The sequence below is a fragment of the Lagopus leucura genome, unplaced genomic scaffold (genome assembly GCF_019238085.1).
Source record: "Lagopus leucura isolate 7727_CA_CO unplaced genomic scaffold, USGS_WTPT01 Super-Scaffold_100157, whole genome shotgun sequence".
Lineage (NCBI taxonomy): Eukaryota > Metazoa > Chordata > Aves > Galliformes > Phasianidae > Lagopus > Lagopus leucura.
This window is the reverse complement of record NW_024962334.1, coordinates 38,180,909-38,201,676: the sequence shown is the minus strand read 5'-3', so window position 1 is coordinate 38,201,676 and position 20,768 is coordinate 38,180,909. Positions and strand designations below refer to the sequence as shown.

Here is a 20,768-nt window from a genome sequence, read left to right as displayed (position 1 = left end):
CAAAAGAATGGATAGGAACAGGCCTCTCTGAGCTCCATGAAAACTCTGTTGCGTCAATACATTATTATCCATTGCAGTATAATAAAAAGTGTGTTGATAAGCAAGTAAATAAATTAACAAACAAACAAACAAAACAGGTCAATTCTGTAGCTTTTGTGAAATGTATGGTAACTTAATATCCTTCACAATACATACATTGGGACATTTGATATACTTAAAATAGTGATTTCAAGATGCAAGAAACAAATAACAAACAGTAAATTTTGCAGAAGAGTTTGGACTGCATAGGTTTGTTACCAGCAGGTACTGACTGACTGTGGTACTGCGTTCAAGTTACAGGTTGACTGCACTGTACGTGCATAAGGAAAGTCAAGAAGAAAGAACAGTGATACAGTAGTTTTCAACACTGAACCATTTTTTTTTCTAACTTGCTACTGAAAGCCATTACACATTACAATAATTTTCTTTCGTCATCTTCACTTTCAAGGCAATGCTATACACACAGCTATGGACATATACTGTCTCTCAAGTTAGCCTTGAGTTACAGCTTAATGTACTGCTGATGATTCTTAAAATTCTGAAAATTATGTATGATGTTTTATAAGATACGTTCATGCTTAATGATTCACAGTAGTTGAAGATTAAGGTGTAGAGTTTTCCTTGCCTTATTAATATAAATAATGAAAACCCTCATTTGGTATAGACCAAGTCACATGAAAACTTTTAACACTGGATTGTCCCAGTTGCCCAAAGAAAGGAAAAAAAAAAAAGTGATCATCATCACATTAGATAGAGGAGGAAGAAAATGTTTGGAAGAACTGGCAGTAGGAAGAGAAACATCAGCACATCAACAAGCACCCAACTCTTCACTGAAGCATTCACGAGGAGCTCCAAACACAAAGCTCACAAAACAGACCATCAAGTACCATGCAGAAAGAGAGCATAGGCTCCCTGAAGGCTGCTGGCTCTATACTTTGTTTTAAAGATTGTATATTTCTCACTTTGATGACAAGGACTCATCACTGGCCTGCTTAGCAAGCATGAAGCACAGAAAGAAGACTGGTGACAGCACATGAGCACAGGTTTGCCTCTGGAGTCATGTTTTTATATCGCTGATGTGCAACTTCTAACAGCAGCACCACCACGTGTGTTTGTCAAAAGCAAGAATCTCCTCCTTTTTGTCCACTTCCTCTCATATCATCTCAGTATGCCCCTTAACCTGCCTTCAAAAAAAGCCCTGAGAATGAGCAATTTCAAAGCTTGTATTTATAACCATACTTGATTAATACTGTCATATGGCATACTCAAACCTGCCAGCGTTTGCTTCAACCTTTTGCTTAACGCTATTCAGAGCTCTACCTTACCCAATATTTCAGCTTCAAACACACTGTAAAAGTGCTCAGATTTGCACTGAAGGAGAAGTTAATGGAGAAAGAACCTTATTCGGAGAGCACGCAAAATAGATAAGAAAGCATTACCAAATTGTTCTGTGTGCAACAGAAATTGAAATGGTACTATGCATATTTCTGATTTCTGTTTTGAAATTATGGTTTTCCCAAAAATAATGAGGGTTATTTACAGCACACCATAGCAATGAAGGGTTTATGTTTTTTTACTCCTGTGCAGGAAGTAAAGATCTTGTTTTAAACTACTTGCTAGTACAAATCTAGAAATAACTTTTCCAATATTCAAGAAATGAGAGCTACTTACAGTTTGTAAAAGCCTTATCTAGAAGTGTATGAGCATGCTGCATTTTAAGCAGTCAGCTGTCTTCCAACTTTCAACCTATTCTTTACAGATCATTTTCAGACTAGCCATAAAGTAGTTTCTTAGTAGCTTTGATTTAGAGCAGCTGTAGCAGAAACGGTTCGTCTTCACTGCATTGAGATTGTAAACTGAGATTCAAAAACCACAGTGTCTATATAAACATTTTTTCCTGTTTACTTCCCCCTTTTTTTCTCTTCACTTAATCGTGTGTGCCGAAACATAAATATAAAGCAAACAGAAATATAAATAAACGTAAATAGTATTTAGCCACAGTAAATGCTTTTCAATGACTAGAATTATGACATAACTGAGTTAAGTAGAAACAGGTCTACATATTTTTTATTAGAAATACCTCTCCCTGTTTAAAAGAGCTTAGAAACACAGAGGTACTGTACTAAAACCATCTCTTCCATCATTCTACTGTCACTAGTCCTTATGAAAATGGAGTGCAGGTGTAGCTTCAAACCATCACTCTCTGAAGGCACTACTCTGTGGCCTGTTTAGGAATCTGGCCACACCATTATGATTCCAGCACCATGATTCCAGCTTCTGCCATTCTAGAAGCACTCTCATTAACTCAGATAAGAGCACTTGTGAGCTGGTGCACGGTATGTGACTCAGCCCTGAAATTCAGGCACTTCAGCAAATGTATGTAATGCCTACTAACCAACCGACCACAAGTACTCGATAATTGAATGGGATGAACGTTCATTTTAGTATTTGTAAACATTACGATTTTAATTGTATTTATTCTTATCACAGTTCCTTTTATTACTGTTGCAGTATACTCTTAAAATAACAAGTAATGAAAGTATCTAGGCAATACTGTAACTCTGTATGTGCCATTACATCTCTTAAGAATGCCACTGTGTAAAAAAAATGGAAAAGTTACCAGAATGAATTTTCTCTTTGCAATTTAAAATATATATATATATATATATATATATATATACATATATAAATCTTGCAAACAAATTGAGCGAGATACGGAAAAAAGAGTATTTGAATAATGGCAGATATATGTGAGTGATCATTTCAAGGTTGAGTAATAGCAGCTGTAAGTGGGTGGCCATCTACAGGATTTTAGGATCGGAACAAATCTTTTTCTTGTCTTACACATTGTTCTGCTGTCTGTGCAGAGGACTAACATTACTGTAAAAGTTGCTAAACTGAAGACAAGCAGGTTCATCTGCCTTTTTTTTTTTTTTTGTTCAAGTCATAGATTTCAATATTCTGCAAGTTCACTGTGAGCAAACATCCAGCAATGAAATACAGTTTAACACAAACAACAACAAAACAGTTCATGTTTTCTATGCAAGCAACTCTCCAGCAAATCTTGTGCCACTTATATCAGCATCTACCTCGTTTAGACACAATGCAGACACACAACCTTTATATAATTTATGAGATAACTTCCCTTCCCCCCTTATACACACAGACTATGGACATGATAAACACACTGGACTCACATGTCTTCAACTGTGATATCTTTCAGGATCTGGCAGTAATCCACATTCCACACCGCTTGGTCGTCCCAAACCTTGGATGCCAGCAGAATAGCACCCAGCACAATTCGCTTCCAGTTTGCTGGACAAATATCTATTTCTGCGTAAGTTAGAAGTCTTTCAAGATATACCTGTGGAAACACATTAAAATCAAGATGTTTCCATTTCTACTTAAAAGCAAAAAAGACTAAGAAAACTATTCTAATAAACCCACTACAGCAATTTCAAAACAGTATCTGGTCTCAAGAAGGTTCTTTTATAAAAGCTGTAGGTTTAACAGATACATTTATGCCAAGCTCAAGACTTGAATATGATAAATACATTTTTTAGTTGACCTCTGCTTTCTGACCATAATACCAGAAACAGATCTGTTATTTTTCTGTCTGTAACTCTTGCTAACATATTTGGATGTCTGAATAAATTCAAATTATAGTTTAAATAAACTATTAAAATAATAACATAAACAAATAAAATGTTAACACCTAATGTGGAAGGCACATGTATGCTACCAGTTGTAGTTATTAGCTATCATATAAACAACCATGGCTCTAATTCCCAAACAGTTATAGGATATGGTATCATGTCATGCAGGTCCCTCTAGCAATCCTGTGCAAAATATCACTAAGCAGACCAGCAAGATCATCCAAATCCCAAGAAATAAACGAATGGTCACTCCAACACAAGGATTCAAGACAGAAACTCAGAGAAATGTACGTGAGTGGGTGAGGTGAGAACAGCACTGGAGACTCAGAAGACTCACTTCTCCAAGGAGTGCTCCAAAAATTTGTATAAAAACCACAGAAATTCAAAGCTCAGTAAAAATGAGCAATCAGCAAATGCTTCTCAGCAGAGTTCAACAACTTCATGGGCCTGTTCCAAAGGCTGCCTTTTGCTTCTTAGGCAGCCTGTGTAAACCCCCTACTATTAATACAAACATACTTGTTCAACTTAGCAAGCAAAACTGCACCTTGAATTATGAGCTAACAATTCCTGGAATGGTCCCAGTTAAGTGGAATGCTTGTATAAAGCAATACACACTACCAACACAGGGAGCTTCATAAGTAGAAGTGTCGCGGTATCTTGCTGCTCAAAGTAGGGCAATGAAGATTAACTTCATTTGCTTTACAGCAATGTTGAAATTGACCCCTTACTGTAAATGCAAGCTGCTTAAATTTCACCTTTCAAGCTTATCTTGCAGCAAATGCTTGCAGAAGTTTACTGAAGTCCTCAGATAGTGTGAGAATTCAGCATAAGGTAGGACTAGTCTCCAAAGATGCCAATGCTACCCTAATAGTTTAGTTCTTCAACTTTCACTCAAATCCCTCAGGTACAGCCACTGTCCTCCTTACAGCCCACTGCTCTAGTTGCAGGTCAGAGGGAAGCAGATGGCTCTGCAGACAGTGAACCACAGGCAAAGTAAAGGATGGAACATACCTGGGCTTTTGCCCTACTCAGGTAGGGTACCTTTGTGAAAGCAGTAAAGGCACAGGCAAGCTCTCTTTCCTACACACACCAGCTCACTGTGACACAGGGAACAGCCAACCCTTGTTTTTATCTCAGAGCATTTCAGTATACCCGGTCCAGGCCAGACGAGCAGCGTGAACACCATGATTTTGACCTTGATAGGTAAAACGGAGAAAGAAGGGCCTGCTGTGTGCTCAGTATCCTGCATTAATTCAGGACTGCTGCTTCTGGCTGCTGCAAAGATGTGCTGAATCAGTACAGACTTTTGGAGAATGGCCAGGTGGCTCTCAGCCCATTTGAAGAATGCTGGTGGGCTATCAGTCACTCTGCTGCTCATCCCAAACAAATGTGTGGCTGGTGGGAGAGACCACCTGCTTTACTGACAGAAGCAAGCGAGTCTTCCTGTGTGCAGGCAGGCACGCTCCATGTCAAGTATAAAAAAAAAATAAAAATCTCTGGAAACGTTGGTCCTGTAATGCTAAGTGTGATATATGGAAATGCCGCTTGCATTCACCTTAGTTATGCAATTAAGTCCACGCATTAACATCTTAAACACAGGGGCTCATTTTCTTAAACATGGGGTGTGAACCACAGACTCGGGATTCTGTGTTTACTTCATGCTTTATTATGTATTTGTGTGTTGTGATGAATTTCACTCAATTTTCAAAAGCGAAAGACTTTCTAGATTCTCTTCAGGATCCGCTGCTATCAGGTCACACAACAAAGTTGAATTTTAAAAGCCCATTGTGGAAAAGAACATTGTAACTCCTGTCTCAGGATGGTGGTAGAAATTTACATATATGCTGAAATATCAAAAGGCTCAGAAGGCAATGAAAGAAACTTCTACTTAAGAGTTCAAAAGCCTCATTTCATCTCTAGATTATTTCAGCAAGTACTTCTGAAGAGAACTAATAATAAATAGAGATTTGAGAATCAAGAATAAATAGATTTTTAAAAAATCCATGATTTGCCTTCATACTTTCAACAGTTGGATTCATGCTTAGGAATGCATCTAAACCTTCAAACTTTTTTTTAACCTTAAAGCTGTCACTTTTCTGTATAATTCATCCTTTGCAGTGCTTCTTCTCAAAGTGAGCTTCGGTGAGTACTTCTAAATATCTGAAAGCTGAATTCAAAAAATATGACAGATTAATTCTGCCTTAATCCAACCTCTAGTTCTCCTCAAACAGTTTAATAGCTTCCAAGACCAATTTTCACAGCACGTGTCATCATTCACTAACTTCTGTGACTGCATGTTCTCAGATTTTTACAGAGTGATAACAGCACTATTTAAATGATTAAGTTTACTGATGTGACACAAAGAGAAACTCTCACTGGTTCCAGTCAACTAACATATTGTTCTGAATTTTCTCAGCTTGCAAAGAACACCAACAACACTAAAAACTTCAATACTCAATTGTCACATATTTAATTTCCTAGTTGAAATGAAAGTGCAGTTCTGAGCTGGAAAATACCAATGGGCATTGGCCCACCAATACATTACCATTAAAAACTCAGTACCCAACAGTATGATGCCTCCATTATAAGTTTACTGTATTTGGAATAAACCATGCATTTCATGCAATTGTGAGCCCTCAACAGCTTTCCATGGACAGCACTTGCACCTCACTAGAGACATCATAATAACTCACGCTCATTTCAGAAGATAACCTGTATAGAGTTAAGACTTCAGAAGAGCACTCTTTAATTCTTATTTTTTAATAATTAATTTTTACAATGATCGACCTTTAAACTTGTAATGTCAGCAAATGATCATTTAATCATGAGTGAAATCAATTAGACAATTTGCCTTTGTTACAAATTCATTTATCTGAATTAATGAGAATTTATTTCTCCTAATTAAATATAATTACCACTCTGCAGGTATAGATATTCCCAAATTGGCTCAGAGTCTGGAGAGGTTCATTAGCTTAGATGCAGCACCACAGGCATGTAATTAAATGGCTTCCAAAACCATTTCAGGTTCAGAAGAGGTATAGATTTGATGTGTTTCTGCAAATATGTTGAGCTAATTAATCTTCTGGACCTGAAATTACTCCATGCTAAGCTAGTCTGGATGCCTTTGATCTTAATTCCCAAGATTTGGACATGGAATAGCATGATAGACAACCATTTAGCCATACATTATCAACAGTAGGCCTGGAGGCTTTTCTTTTCTAGAAACAGAACTGCAGAATGGCATAAGGCTAACCAGACTAGCAAGGGCATCCACACTGCAGCACTGATACGGCTCCAGCAGGACCACTGCTGAGCCACACCTAATCCATGGGGCAATTATATGCAGTTGGGTGAATCCAATCTGGTCTTCTCCATAGTAACAGAATCTCAGAATGCAACGCTGTTCCAGATATGTGGGATGTCCCACCTTCCTGTGATTCTGGATACGAGACAACTGGTTACACGGCATGCCAACTAACAGCATGTAAACTCATTTGAAGAAACTGAAAACTAAAAGACTGCACTGAGGAGTTCAGTTTTAGGGTGAAGCAGCATTTCATTTTTTCCATCTCAGAGGACATTACATCATATTTTGTGTATTACACCACACTCTCAATGAGGAAGTTAAAATACTTGAGGAGGTGTACTTCTTTTTCTCTCCCATTCAGGAGGATATATACCAAAAAATCAAAGTGTCAAATCATTTCATTTCAATATTTCATAATCCAGAGGAACATGCAAGTTTTAATAAAATCTTAGTATGGGATACTTTCCAAAGTTTTGTTTTTCTTTGTTACTTAATTTTGGAACTGCTTAACATCAACCTCCAATATCCCACTGAAATTCCCACACTGGAGTTGCAGTTTAAGAGTTTAAGGACCCCAAATCCTGTAATTCTCTTCTTTTTTTTTTTTTTTTTTTTTTTTTTTTAAACACTTCATAAAACAATGGAATAGGTTTTTTGTGGAGGTTGTGTGATTTCTATCTTCAGAGAAATTCAGCACTCAGCTGGGCAGTCCTTAAGTAACCTCATTCAACTGGCCAAGCTCAGAGCAGATGCTGGATGAGACCTCAAGAGCTCCTTCCAACCTAAATTGTTCTGTGATTGTCTGAACTACTGGAGTTTCCTATGGTGTAACACAGAGGTCCAAGATGCTTGTTCTCTTCAAGTATGAGTCTTGGCAATCACCAAAGAATGTCACTCGTGTTTGTGGAAGAATTCAGAATTTTGAGACAGCAGCAAGAGTACACTATGACCTTTTGTCACACTTTTTTTTGTATCACTTTATGTCAAACTCTATTTTACCAATAAAACTGTAGCAGCTTTAATCAAAACTCAGCAGATTCACACTGACAGACATAAAATGATGTTTCTGGTATTTTAACTCCCATAATTGAGAACCTAAAAATTAAAGTTTATTTGCAACAACCCAGTTTCCTCACTTTCTCATTTAAACTCGATAATGACCTCACTAGGTAACTCACATTATTAGTTGCAGAAGCAAAGCATAACTAAATTAAGACATTTTCCATACCAAAACATCATAAAAAAGTAAAAATAAATACACAGCCATGTCTTTTTAATGAGAAAACTTCAGAATGTCACAATGCCTTGAAACTAAAAATAAACGTATATGAAAAAAATCGTAATTGGTGATGGATCCCATACAGTCAAATTACGGTTCTAAATCCAATCACTAAATTGCCATATGTTCTACAGTTCCCTAACATGACTCTCCAGAAATAACTGTGCTTTCAATTGCCCAGCTGGGCATTTAAAATGTTCTATAAAGATCTGATTCCATCTATTTGGTGGAAAAAGACATCACATCATCACCATCCTTGCAATTTCATCCAATTCATTTTTGAGACCAAATGTTGAAACACAATGATGTACGCAGTCATAAAACTCTGAAAATGCAAGTAATTGAAAAGTAGCATTGAAGATATTTATAGGAAGCACTAATGGAACTGAGAGCAAAATCACACATCTCCAGGTTCGCCTCCTACTTTACTCATTTTAAAACAAACATTTGTAATGCATGTAAAATACACTCATACTATTAGGCAAGATTAACTGGCCAGCCTAAAACTGGGATCAGTATTCATTCTTTGACATTAATGTAGTTTTCTGTTGGAGAATTAAAAAGGTGGTAACCAGAAATAACAGGTGCACACAACTGTCCTCACGTTTCTTAAACGAGGTGGAGCCCAGCCTGGTCACTGTTACTGAAGGAGAGAAAAAGCCTTCAAACCTGGCAGTAAGCAGTACTGCCTGTAGTACTCTGAGGTCTGCAGAGGAATGTGCATCTCCCATGAGCTGCATGTACAGTGCAGCTAAGCTGGGCCAGTTGAAAAGGACCTCTGCTACAAATTAAGTATCTCTAAAGCCTCTAATAACATTCTTTTACTCTTTTGTTTTCTTTAAACCAGAAACTCATTCTTGCTTCATTAAATAAAACATGCAAAAATGATACTTTATCAGCACTTAAAGACAAAAACAATCCAGAGAAAGAAAACAATTAAGGCCTTCTTCCTTCCCTCCAAATAAACAGAAAAGAAAATTATCCTCAAATACTACAATTTTCATCACATAGTTTAACAATATTAGTTCAAAAATATTCTCTATGTAGTTGCTAAAAACATGACTGGAGAGTACAATAAGAGCCAGGAACATCTGGCTGGATTAATTAAATCCCAGTTTTTCATAAGGAGAATATAATGTTACGTACTTCAATTTTCAAATTTCCCAACATCAAATCCCTTCAGTCACAGTTTGAACTCTGCAATATATTTCAAAACACTCTTCTCTGAACGTGGCAAAAGTAATTCAGATCACGTACTATATGAATTTAGATATCATCATATATAAGATGAGTCTATAGAGTATTTGCCGATGCAAAACGTAACTTCTCTGAAACTGTTATGCATACTGAAGTTCTCTGGTGACTTAGACTTGGCCTACTTGCACAAAACTCACAGTCACATAAAGACAAAGCAGAAAACTTGGACCATTCTCTTCAGGTCCAGCTAATTAAACTGTATTGTTTCCACAGAACAGAACAGCAGAGAGCAAATATTCAATTCTCTTGACACGTAACACTGCATTGTTTTCATGTTGGTACAGATAACATTACTATTCACATTTTTATTTGTTATCCAATTAATCCACTAGTGTAAGTGCAAGGAGATACTGCAGATGAGGCACTTCTCAGTTTTAGCAAGGAGGGGAATACTCTGCATCAGGGCAGAAGCACTGGTTTTCTCCCTAAGTCAGGTCACAGAGTTCAGTTCAGCTGTTCACTGCGACAAATCCTTTTCTTACAAGACAAAAAAATCAGCAACAGAAGTAATTATTAAACTAATATTATTCTTAAGTTATTATTTTATAAATAAATTATGTGCATATTTAATTGTTTCAACCTGAGATTTTAATTTTTCACCTACCAATATGGGAAACCTCTTGGCAGCCCTGGAGGCTGTGTGAAAATTAAATCTTTTGTTTAATTATAAATTGGCTTTGCTGTAACAGCAAGACTTTAATTGAAATATTTTAATTAAGTGCTTAAAGCAATATGATGCTGACTTTTTTTTGCTGGAGAGTAGCTTATCTAATAGTCTAGAGTATCACATTTACCCTGCTCCTGTGCTGCATACAGACTGCTATATAACAGCTCTAACTGCTCCTTCTGCCTGGCTAATGGCATACAAGATGACAACAAGCGCATCCAACTACACTTCTTAGTCTACGCTAATAATTTGGGTAGTCTACGTAGTAAAAAAAAATGGAGGTTAGGACTGCTTAAAAATAATTAGAATGAAACAGAATAGCTGTAGCATCTACTTCAGGATGTATTGTGATCTCCACAGATATACTTCCTACCTTCTGGCAGCTCTCCCCCAAGGAAAAGTGGCAGACGGGGGTATCATGATGCTCTCTAATGCATGACCAGACTACGGCAAAACACAGGCTTCAGAAGTGAGTGCTGCTCCTTCCTTCTCCAGTCAGGACATCAAAATTGATAACATTTGGAGGATTCATAAATAGGGCTATCAACACTACTCAGATATCAGAAATGCTGTGGGGAAGAGGGGGTTGATTGTTTTCTAGACAACTATCCATTTGAACATTTCAGAAACAGCATGATCTGTCTCTAGGGCCCTTTCTAATGACAATAATAAATAAAGGAATGGGATCTAAAAGAACAGAGGAAACAGAACAAGAACAAAATTTCATACTTGCAAAATTCTCTAACTTTCTGGAAAGAGGGGTCAGGCAGGTACTACTATCTTGAAAACATGGGTAATAATAGCAGAACAGTAATGTTGATCACCTACACCAAATTACCTGCCAACATGTTGCATGGCCACTTTGAGAATCAGATTATAAAACAACATACCTGGTATCAGTGTTGGGTAAAAAACGCAAGCCAGCTAAAGTTTGAATTGCTAACAACTACAGGAACTGCAGCATGACAAAGAAGTTAAAAACATTTGTATCGAATTGTAGATCATAGCAAAAGCCGTAACTCACAAGAAAGCCACATGAGAAACAGAAGAGGCAAGGAACTACTTGCAAATGAAAAGATACTCAAAAACATGGGTAAAGATTTGTGGCTAAGAATTTTCCATGTATTGCAAAGACAGGAAGATAATGTTATTTTTTAAAAAAAGCCTTCTTCCTTTCTACTAAAGAGTGCCCTCATTGATCAAGTAACCTAAGATCAAATAACAGATAACTACAGCAAGGTTTCACTGCATTTGACAGTAGAATAATTAAATTATACAAGAACATAGTGATTCACAGAACATATCTTGCCTCCAGCAGAAAATCCTCAGGAGGAAAAAGAAGGACAAGTACTTTGTGCAATTATGTAAAAGAGACAGACAAACTGTCATTTCAGAAAACAAGTAATGGCTAGGTCAACTACCTAGGTAGAGTAATACTTCAAAATGCAAGGGTGGAGCACTGTGGGGTGTTTCTTGCCCTGTTTCCCTCAGATTCCTGTTTTTCCTCATTTTGACTGTCTAAAGGAGAAAATCCTGACAACTAAATTTCTTGCTCCTGGCTTCTAAGATTAACAGAGAAAAGGAGTAGGTCTTGCTTTCGAAATCCACATTCTCCAATTTCCCATTATACTATCCAAAGTGCACAAAAAGCTGTTAGAAGACTACATATTGCAGTATTTCTGACTCAAGTACATGGCCAAAATTGTGCCTGAAAGCTGAAGAGATTTGACAGGATATAAATTTCAGGAAAATGAAGAAATTCTCAGCTGGTGGAGATCACTTCAGCTCCTTTAATCCACATAGCTATGCTGATCCACACCAGCTGAAAATCTGAGCCTTTTTTGTATTGCGCTATTTTTAAGTAGCTACACTTTAGCCTTGAGCACAATTGTTCCATTCTATGATGCAGTCCTGAAAGACAAGGACAGTGAAAGCAAAAAAGGAGCCATCACTAATGTTTCAGTCACTGACCAAATCCTTCGTCTGTTCACCAATTCTTACTAGTGCTATTAGATTACCTACAGCTGTTCCCTGACTCTCTGTTGGGAATTACAGCAATACACAACAAACCCCCCCAAAGTGGAAGGATTTCTGCTTTTAACATTCCCTTCTGTCCCGACTGCTTTTGCCACCTGTGCTTTCCATTAGTCACTCTGGTGGCCTGTAATGCTATAGCTCTGTGAAGGCAAGATGAAGCCCCAGCTTTTGTGTCACATGTTATCCAACCTTTTCTTTGATCAGTTACCCTCCCCAAGAAAATAAACTGCAGTATCTCTTCCCATCAAGAAATTTCTTTGGTCTCCATGGTGAGAAAAATTCCCCTGGCAACACCTACATCTATTAAATCATGCAAAGGAAGCTTTGGGAACAAAACTGAGTCTGTTAGATAGCTGATGTCACCTCACAGACACTCACCAGGGTGACAATGGCACATTCAGCAGTCAGTTGAGCAGCACTGAACAACGTCCGAACGAAGCGGTAAATCTGTTTCTGCTCTGGATCGTGTTTGTCATAATCTGGTGGCACTTCGGATTTCTACGGAAGAAATACTTCCAAGTAAGTGATGGAAACAAAACGAAGCAGAGAGAGAGGCAGTTCACACGAAAAGGGAAAAGAGAGCAATGAACTCACCGAAAGGGGATGAAGGTTTTCATCAAAAATATCTAAGAGCATTCTTCCATCTGTATCCCTAAAAAGTATTAAAACCAAAGTAGTGTTATTATCAGAATACAAAAACACGCAGCTCTCACAGATGCAAGTATATCATTAAAGCTCCAATGCTACCTATGCTGAGAGGTACTTATAAACGCTGCAGAAATGTGACTTTGGACACACTCCATCATAAAGCTCACAAGCAATATGCAATCCACATTATAAAGTAACTAAGAATTTTCAACATCCAAAATATAAAAAGCCTTTGCACTCTCTATTGTAGGCTTTTTTCACAGCACAAGGATGTGCTACGATAAACTTGTAACATAATGAAATTAACTCAGCTTCCTCTTCCTTTCTTGACTTCATCCTGTTGATCCTCACCAGATCTCTTCTTTTAATTAATTTCTCCTCCTCCTTTATTGCCAAGGCCACAAACATTAGCAAATATGCGACACTATTTTTACACTCAGACCTTCTTTAATAAATGTACTTCAATTTCCTTTCTTTAGAAGACCTTATGCTATTAATGATTTTTGAAAGCAGAAAGCATACCAAAAATACTTTAAAAAAAATCAAAATAACACTTGTATTCATTGACTTAATTCACAATTTCTCTCAGATCTGTGTTGTTCAAGGTCAACATGAAAGTGGATGCAACTTCCCCTCTAGCATCCAGAAAGCAATTTAAAATTTCTGCTGTGTGTAACCTCAGCAGGAATGCTAACAATCTCAAAAGCGAGTGGTGTGACAGTGCCAGTTAGAACTGGACACTTTCTGGACAGATGCATGTGACTTTCTTAACACAATACCATCTTTATTTATTGCATCCTCTGGTCACAGAAGTCTTCAGAGAGAAATCCCTGAATATGTTTTTTGCCTTTATCACCAGCACATAACTCACAGAGCACACAAACATGAGTATTACAAACAAATTCATGTCTACGAAATGTACTCATTGGTGGATAACAGACTTGAAGTTCAGCATCTGAACACCATTATCATTTCTGCTCTAAAGCCTCCTCACGCTGAAAATCAGCACTGTTCTTTTAAAAAGGAGTAGTTAACTTTAAACCAGCAAGCAGACTGAGATAACTAGTTCAAAATTCCTAATCAGCAAGGATGTTAGGGCAGACTCTTTTACCCCTACGTGAAAGTGCAAGTCCCCTAATGCAGCAGCAGTCCCTCTGGAATCAATGCTGTGCTATAGCATGCTATGGCTCTTCACTGTGAGAAGACAGAAAGAAAAAAACATATTTCGTTTCTTCATGTGCAGGTGCTGCACACTGAGAAGGCACCTTGGATTGTCATAACAAAAACCTATCACACCAAAAAGTGGTTTTGCACCTTATTCACCAGAAGAAATTCATTTTACCTTTCAAAAAGGAATTATCTACTAACTAACTAACTGATCTAAACATTTTTTAACTGCTAATTTGCTGGATCCTATTTTGCTTATTTACTTATTTATTTAGCAAATTCTTCCAAAAGCAAGCTATGTATAGCCCCCACCAGCTGGAGGGTAGTGTGAAAAAAGCTGGAAAAAGTCAATCAATGTAACAGTGATAGGAGATAATGGGAAAAGCAGGAATGCTAACTAGAATGCCACAATCAAAATGTGGGGAAGATATGACACACGTATAGTTTCTCTGAAAATTTGCATCTGGGCTTGGTGACAGTTTAGAATACTCAAAAAAATTGTTTTCTGGTTAGCATATAGGAGAAACAGATAATTGTTATCTGAAAATAATTTGTCTCTGGCAAAGCAGGTGCTCAGTTTGTTTTCTGTCACAATGAACTTTAAGCCTACTCTAGGGCTGCAGTGGTTTCATGCTCCCCAGACATAACGAACTCAAATCTACCACATACATCAACAACTTCCTTTGGCCTATAATGGCAGGAAACAGAACATATGTTTTGCTATTGCTGTTTCAGCAGCATACACAAACGAATGCTGTTATCATCCTGTTATCACCTTGTTCGCTCCATTCCTAAATGAGAGATGACAGAACAGTTGTTTTACAACCTTCATTTCAGTCATTAATTGATGTACAAGCACCTGCTGCAGGGTCACTGTGTCACTGCTTACAAAATATCCCATCACTGCACCTAGGACCTTCAGGTGAGAAGCAGCCACCGGTTCCTGCTGAATAAATTCCCCTTCCCAAAAGTGAAAAGACAGACAGCAAGTTTTCAAAGAAAATAACAATCAGAACGCATCTGTTTTCACATCACGAACATACGATCCTTTCTGTTATTCACGTCTGCCCTCTCTGTCTAACTGCTGCAGGTCAAACTTGCATCAGGTTCTGTGATAAGACTATGAATGTGCATATTTTACTAGAGTCAGAAATCAGAAGGAAGCTGGCTTCCTTGGGCTCTGGATTTCCTCCTGACTGACAGTGAGCTCTTGCTGAAGTTACTCACCCACATGCAGTCTCTAACGTGCCCCTTTCTGCTGAGCTTTTTACTGAGTTGGCACTGCACTTAACAGAGCACTTACAATACTGTTCCCCAAAACTTTAGAACCTGATTAACTCTGGGATCTCTGTCAGTCAGTCAAGTATAGACAAAACTGATTAGCTGGCTGAACTAACCCAGAGATGTTGGAAGGAAAGGGAAAGAGGGAAGCACAGATGGATGAACAAGTAAACCAAGCATGATCATTAATGCTTAATTTCCTAGGAAATTAGATTAAAAGGAAAAAATATTTCATTTCAACTTCTGCTTTACAGATTGCCATATTTCAGTCCAAGGCTCACCGAGATCTTGGAAAGTCTTCCAAGAGCTTTCAGCAGGGCCCTAAACCTTTCTGCCTTTGTGCAATTCTAAAGGTTTCTTCTGAGACACCGGCTTTGTTTCAAGAAATGCAGTGTGGCCAGGGACCTGAAACACAGTCCCAAATGGCGCACCAGCTTAATTTTAAAATTAGGAGTAACTCCCTTTGCTCTCGTTGAACTTCTCACAGTCCTGAAGAAAAACTTGTAAGTCGGTTTGTTGAGATCTAAGCCAAGATCACTGAGAAGACACACTGCAAAGCCACATACACAAAAGTCACTGGAAGTATTCATACAAATCTCTTAAAAAAATCAGAGGATATTATGATATGGTGACTTATTATATCAAGACAACATGGAATTTAGGAGACAGAACTGCAATTCAATAAGCACAGTGTTAATTCATGTACCAAGTTACCTTTTTGGAGAACCTGTTTTCTATTCGGTTTAAATAGTCAACTTGAGGAGAGATCTGAAACATGCTGCACCGGAAGAGATAAGTCAGGACCTGCTCTACTTCTGCAGCATCCTGAGTTATATTTATTGACATTGTCACACTTACTGTATAATGAACGGCTTGTATTTTAAAATCTATTAAACTGATTGAAGACTTACACAGTTAATTTTACAAAGGCACAGCCCAAAAAAATAAACCTGAAAGACATTATGAAGATTTCTTCTAAACATAATTGCAACATGTATGAACAAAGAAATGGTCAGGACATATAATATCAAATACTGAATCATCAGAGGTTTTGAATGCAAACTGGACTTGCAGATTTTAATGATGCCTAGTCCTCTAACTTTTATTCCTTTAAGCAAAATTGGAGAATATGTTTTTCTTCTCTAACATGGGAGATAACAGAAAAACTACACTAAAACATTTCCAGGAAAAAACAAAGCACATATTTTTCAGGTTTCAGAAGTTCATTTCTTTTGATTAGAGATCTTCAGTACAAGTACACATACCTGTTTTTGATGTGGTAATAAATTGCAAGAGCTACACTGTAAAGAAAAATATAGAGTTAATATTTCATATATTATTTATGATGTTTACACGCAAAATAAAAACCTAGCAGAATGTATGACAAAAAGCTCAATGCTTTATTTCTTCTGTCTGTTATTACATGCCAGAAAAAAAAGTAGTAAATAGATTTAGAATATTTGTCCAGCACACTCAAAGTGCTTCCTTTTCACTATTTACACTAATTTCACTACCTTACAAAATACTCAGACTCCATATACCAAGTCATGCGCAACCTCTATTTAAAGCACACCTCCACTCTGAAGCAAAAGATTATTATTTCCAGGGTTGAAGGAAGAGCAACCCACCATTGGGCACTCACTTTTATTGTTTGATAAGGATGGGGCTTTGAGCAACCTGGTCCAGCAAGAGGTGTCCTTGCCAATAGAAGGGAGGATGGAACTAGATGATCTTAAAGGTTCCTTCCAAACCAAACCATTTGATGAGTCTATGATAATGTCGTAAGTCTACCTTGAAACATGTCCATTACCACTGGCTTATGTTTGGCTTTGTTATATTGACTTTATGTTTAAATGCACTAAGTTCTGGCTCCTTCTATGTAGTTACTGACATGGGAAACTGAAATAGTGAGCTCCTACACTTTTAATGGCATCGAGTTACTCATTTCAACTTGTGAATGACGACTCCCTGAATAATTTCTTGCATTATGCATTTCCCATACTCTCAATCATATACCTAAATACCTCTGCATGTATTCTGCACAAAAACAGAAAGTATCCTTATACTGACAAAAAGTTAAGTTTTTATTTATATATACAACTAATTGCATTCACATTTGAGACTGAAGAAAACTACGACTTGGCCTCTCATAGTTATTCCCCAATTTCCAACTTGTACCTTGAGCTTTATTGTAGGGTATCTGCTTCACTAAGGATATAGTTTCAAAGAAAGTTAGCAAAAAAAGCAGCCTCCCTAATTACTCTAACAAAGCAAAATCCAGCAAAAACTAACGAGGAATGGGGAGAGAGTTCACTGATTCTCTATGTGGATAATTTGTTTTGTCAAATTCATTGTGAATTGCTTGTCTTACACTGATGCAAAATTGCCCTCTTTCCTATTGAAAGCCTCTTAAAAGAACAAGTGATTTTTTTTACATACGTGTATTTGAGAAATTAAAAATTACCATGTACTCACGAAAGACACAATCCTCACTGAACACAGAAATCAGATTTATGAATGAATTTAATTTCACTGAAAACTATTTAGTCCTAAAATCTAATTTTACATGATGCTCCCAGGGACAAACTTGCAGCTCCAGTTGATTTTATGAAAGTGGACACAATAAAATACATGCCGAGCTCTGCTTGCTGCCCATTTTGTTGCTTTTGTAACAAAACGCCAAATTTAGTTTAGGAAAATATTTACTCTTCAGAAATCTATACCAGAATCTGAAGGTCTCTCAGAGCTGTAATAGATTAACTCAAACTCAAGTTGTATTTTGCTTTTCATGCACTGGTTCAGCTAGCATTCAGGGTGCCTTACCTAGCAGCTGATGTAGCTTTCCATCACCATATTCTGCCAGTCCACTCATTCTGAAGACCTCCAGGTAACACACTAACATTTTAAACCCACCAATGCATAGCATGACCCCAAACAAAGCCAGCCAAAACATATCCCTACATATGTACTCATGTGCATAGTCACTCATTGGCAGTGATGTCCAGGAGGGGCGCAGAAAATCATGCTGTACTACAAAAGCTGTAATCCTGCAGCCTCCCCGCCTTTAACTCTGCCACTCACGTGGGGAGATGAGGAAGAAAGAAACTCCTCCTCCAAAGGGCTCATATGCCAGAGTCCAGTTCCTCACCCCACACGACCCCTTCTTCAAACCTTCTGACCCCGTGCACGTCCCAGCCCTCCCCATGCCAGCAGCCAGGCCCCCCACCTCCCAGAGGCAGCTCCCTCCCTCCCTGCCCTGTCCCGCACAGCTCTGCCCTGAAATGCCACCACTTTGCCCCCAGCTCAGCACACACGACCTGGTTTTCTGCCTGCCCTTTCACAGCCCTGCTGTTGGCACTGCATCTTGGCTGCTGCAACCCTCTGCACCCTCTTCTTTCTACTAATAGCCTGAGTTCCTCTGCTGAAAGAGGAATAAACTGAAGCTACATTTCCCTTCACTCCCCTGAAAGGCTGCACTTACAGCAATCCCTGTTCAAAGGGATTTACAGCAAAGAATTGTGAAACTCAAGAGGCAAGAAAGGGAATACCAAAGCCCCCCAACAGATTTTTCACAATTATTTTTAAGTTAATATCTGTAGAAAAAACATGAGGAAATGCAAGACTATTTTAGACAAATATCTGAATAAATTGAGCCCCAGCAGCACAAGCTCCTTTGGATGTGATAGGCTAAATATATCTCTCCCATGTGAATAACTTTATAGCATAGATTTTGACTTCATTAACTTTAGCATTTGAGTACGTTAGTTCTCAAGTACGTCTAGAATATATCTGCAAGCAAATACACTCCTAAACAGCAGAAAATGCCTGAATATCCATTCTCAGATTTTTACCCTTACTGTACAATATGTAAAAATTAAAACACTATTAATACAATTTTTCTCTAAATAGACAAGTGCATTATCAAAACCTGAAATGAACATCTGCAGTGTCCCCAAGGATAAGTCCACGTGGACACCACATACAAAGCTCCTCACTGCTGTGCACTCAAGTGCCAGTGTCTCAGTACTGAACAAGGAAATGAATCAGGAGTCAATTAATTTTCATTTCAAACAGAAAACTGGAAGGAAAACTTAGAAAACTAGCATTTTCTCAGGAATAGAAGAAAGTCCTTCAGTTTCAGAAGTTTATTCAGGTTTTCAGAATGACATGAAATCAGGAACAAGTTTTCTTATGAGAACTTATCCAAAGCAAGTACTCGACTGAATGCTGAGCACAAGGATTTCAGCTGCTAGAATTCAAGAACCTTAATTGTTGCTCTCTTGTGAGTTACGCAGTACTAACAATTTGATTTTGCACATAACTAACATCAGAGTAGTATCCTTCACCCATCCTATTCGCCGCCTCTAAAGCAAGATATGACTAAACAAACTCACTGCTTCAAAAAGTCAACTCTACAAAACTTGCCTAGTAATGGTTAAGAAATGCGTATACATATCCAGTATACAACAAAGGTTCAGGTAAATATACACACACACACACGTATATCTCAAACCCACCATTTGATGGTATACTTGAGGTTTGGTTGACTGACTGTGCTGTCATCCAGGAAAATAGTGGAGCAGGAACTGTACTTTCTTCTCAGCTGTCCAGGAGGATGCTATGAAAAACACACAAAAGAACAATAGCAATTACGTAATACCAAAGCATTTCTCTGAGGAGATGTAAGAATTTTGAGAAAATAAACTCCTTCTGTCTCTCACAATGACACACACAGTAACGTGATAATGTTCTGAGGCAGTTCAGAAAGTTCAAAAATAATTACCACTGCCAAAATCACAACAATTCCTGCCTGAGTTTTGCCTAATGCTTTCTCCAAGCCTCAATCTCTCCTCCTTCCCTTTTTCCCTCCTCCCCAAATCACCACAAAAATCTTTGTGCAGAATTACTCAAATCAAATACAGAGTTTTATAAAGAAAATACAAACAAGTCCTATGTTCCTCTACTTATTACAAAAGAACAAGTAGAAGAGTGAAGATATCACATAAGAGATGAAGACTGGCTTAGAAACAGATGCAAAACAATGCTTAGAGAAAAAAAAAAGAGAATTTAAAACAACAACAACAAACAGAATGAAAGAGGATAAAGAAGTCTTTGCAGTGGAAGTATTAAAAACTAAAAAAATAACAGATGAAACTCATAGATTGTTATAGATAGGATGAAAAACCATAGAAACACGTATGAGAAAACCATATGCAAAAGAAAAAAAAAAAAAGATAACATCTCCTAATTGAAGTTTAAGAGATTTCAATTATAATTCTGCACTGCTGTAAAAGTACATTGGAAAAAACAGCCACAAAGGGCATTTGACAACACTGATTATTTCAGAAGACTTCTTATGGACAGATCTCCTTGAGTTGTTTAGAGCACACAGCACTCGAGCAGTCTAAAGAGAATCACTTCATCATATCA

At 37.7% G+C, this 20,768-nt stretch overlaps 1 protein-coding gene across 3 annotated transcripts in view; it reads right to left on the bottom strand.

Moving 5' to 3' along the window:
• Positions 1 to 20,768, bottom strand: part of CCNY (cyclin Y) — a 112,889-nt gene that overhangs the window by 8,617 nt on the left and 83,504 nt on the right. For all 3 annotated transcript variants that reach the window (XM_042888873.1, XM_042888874.1, XM_042888875.1), the window contains 5 exons: positions 19,856 to 19,956; positions 16,604 to 16,639; positions 12,837 to 12,894; positions 12,621 to 12,740; positions 3,237 to 3,403 (listed from right to left, as the gene is read on the bottom strand). In XM_042888873.1, coding sequence (XP_042744807.1) covers positions 3,237 to 3,403; positions 12,621 to 12,740; positions 12,837 to 12,894; positions 16,604 to 16,639; positions 19,856 to 19,956 — 482 coding nt within the window. The remainder of the gene's footprint in view (positions 1 to 3,236; positions 3,404 to 12,620; positions 12,741 to 12,836; positions 12,895 to 16,603; positions 16,640 to 19,855; positions 19,957 to 20,768) is intronic.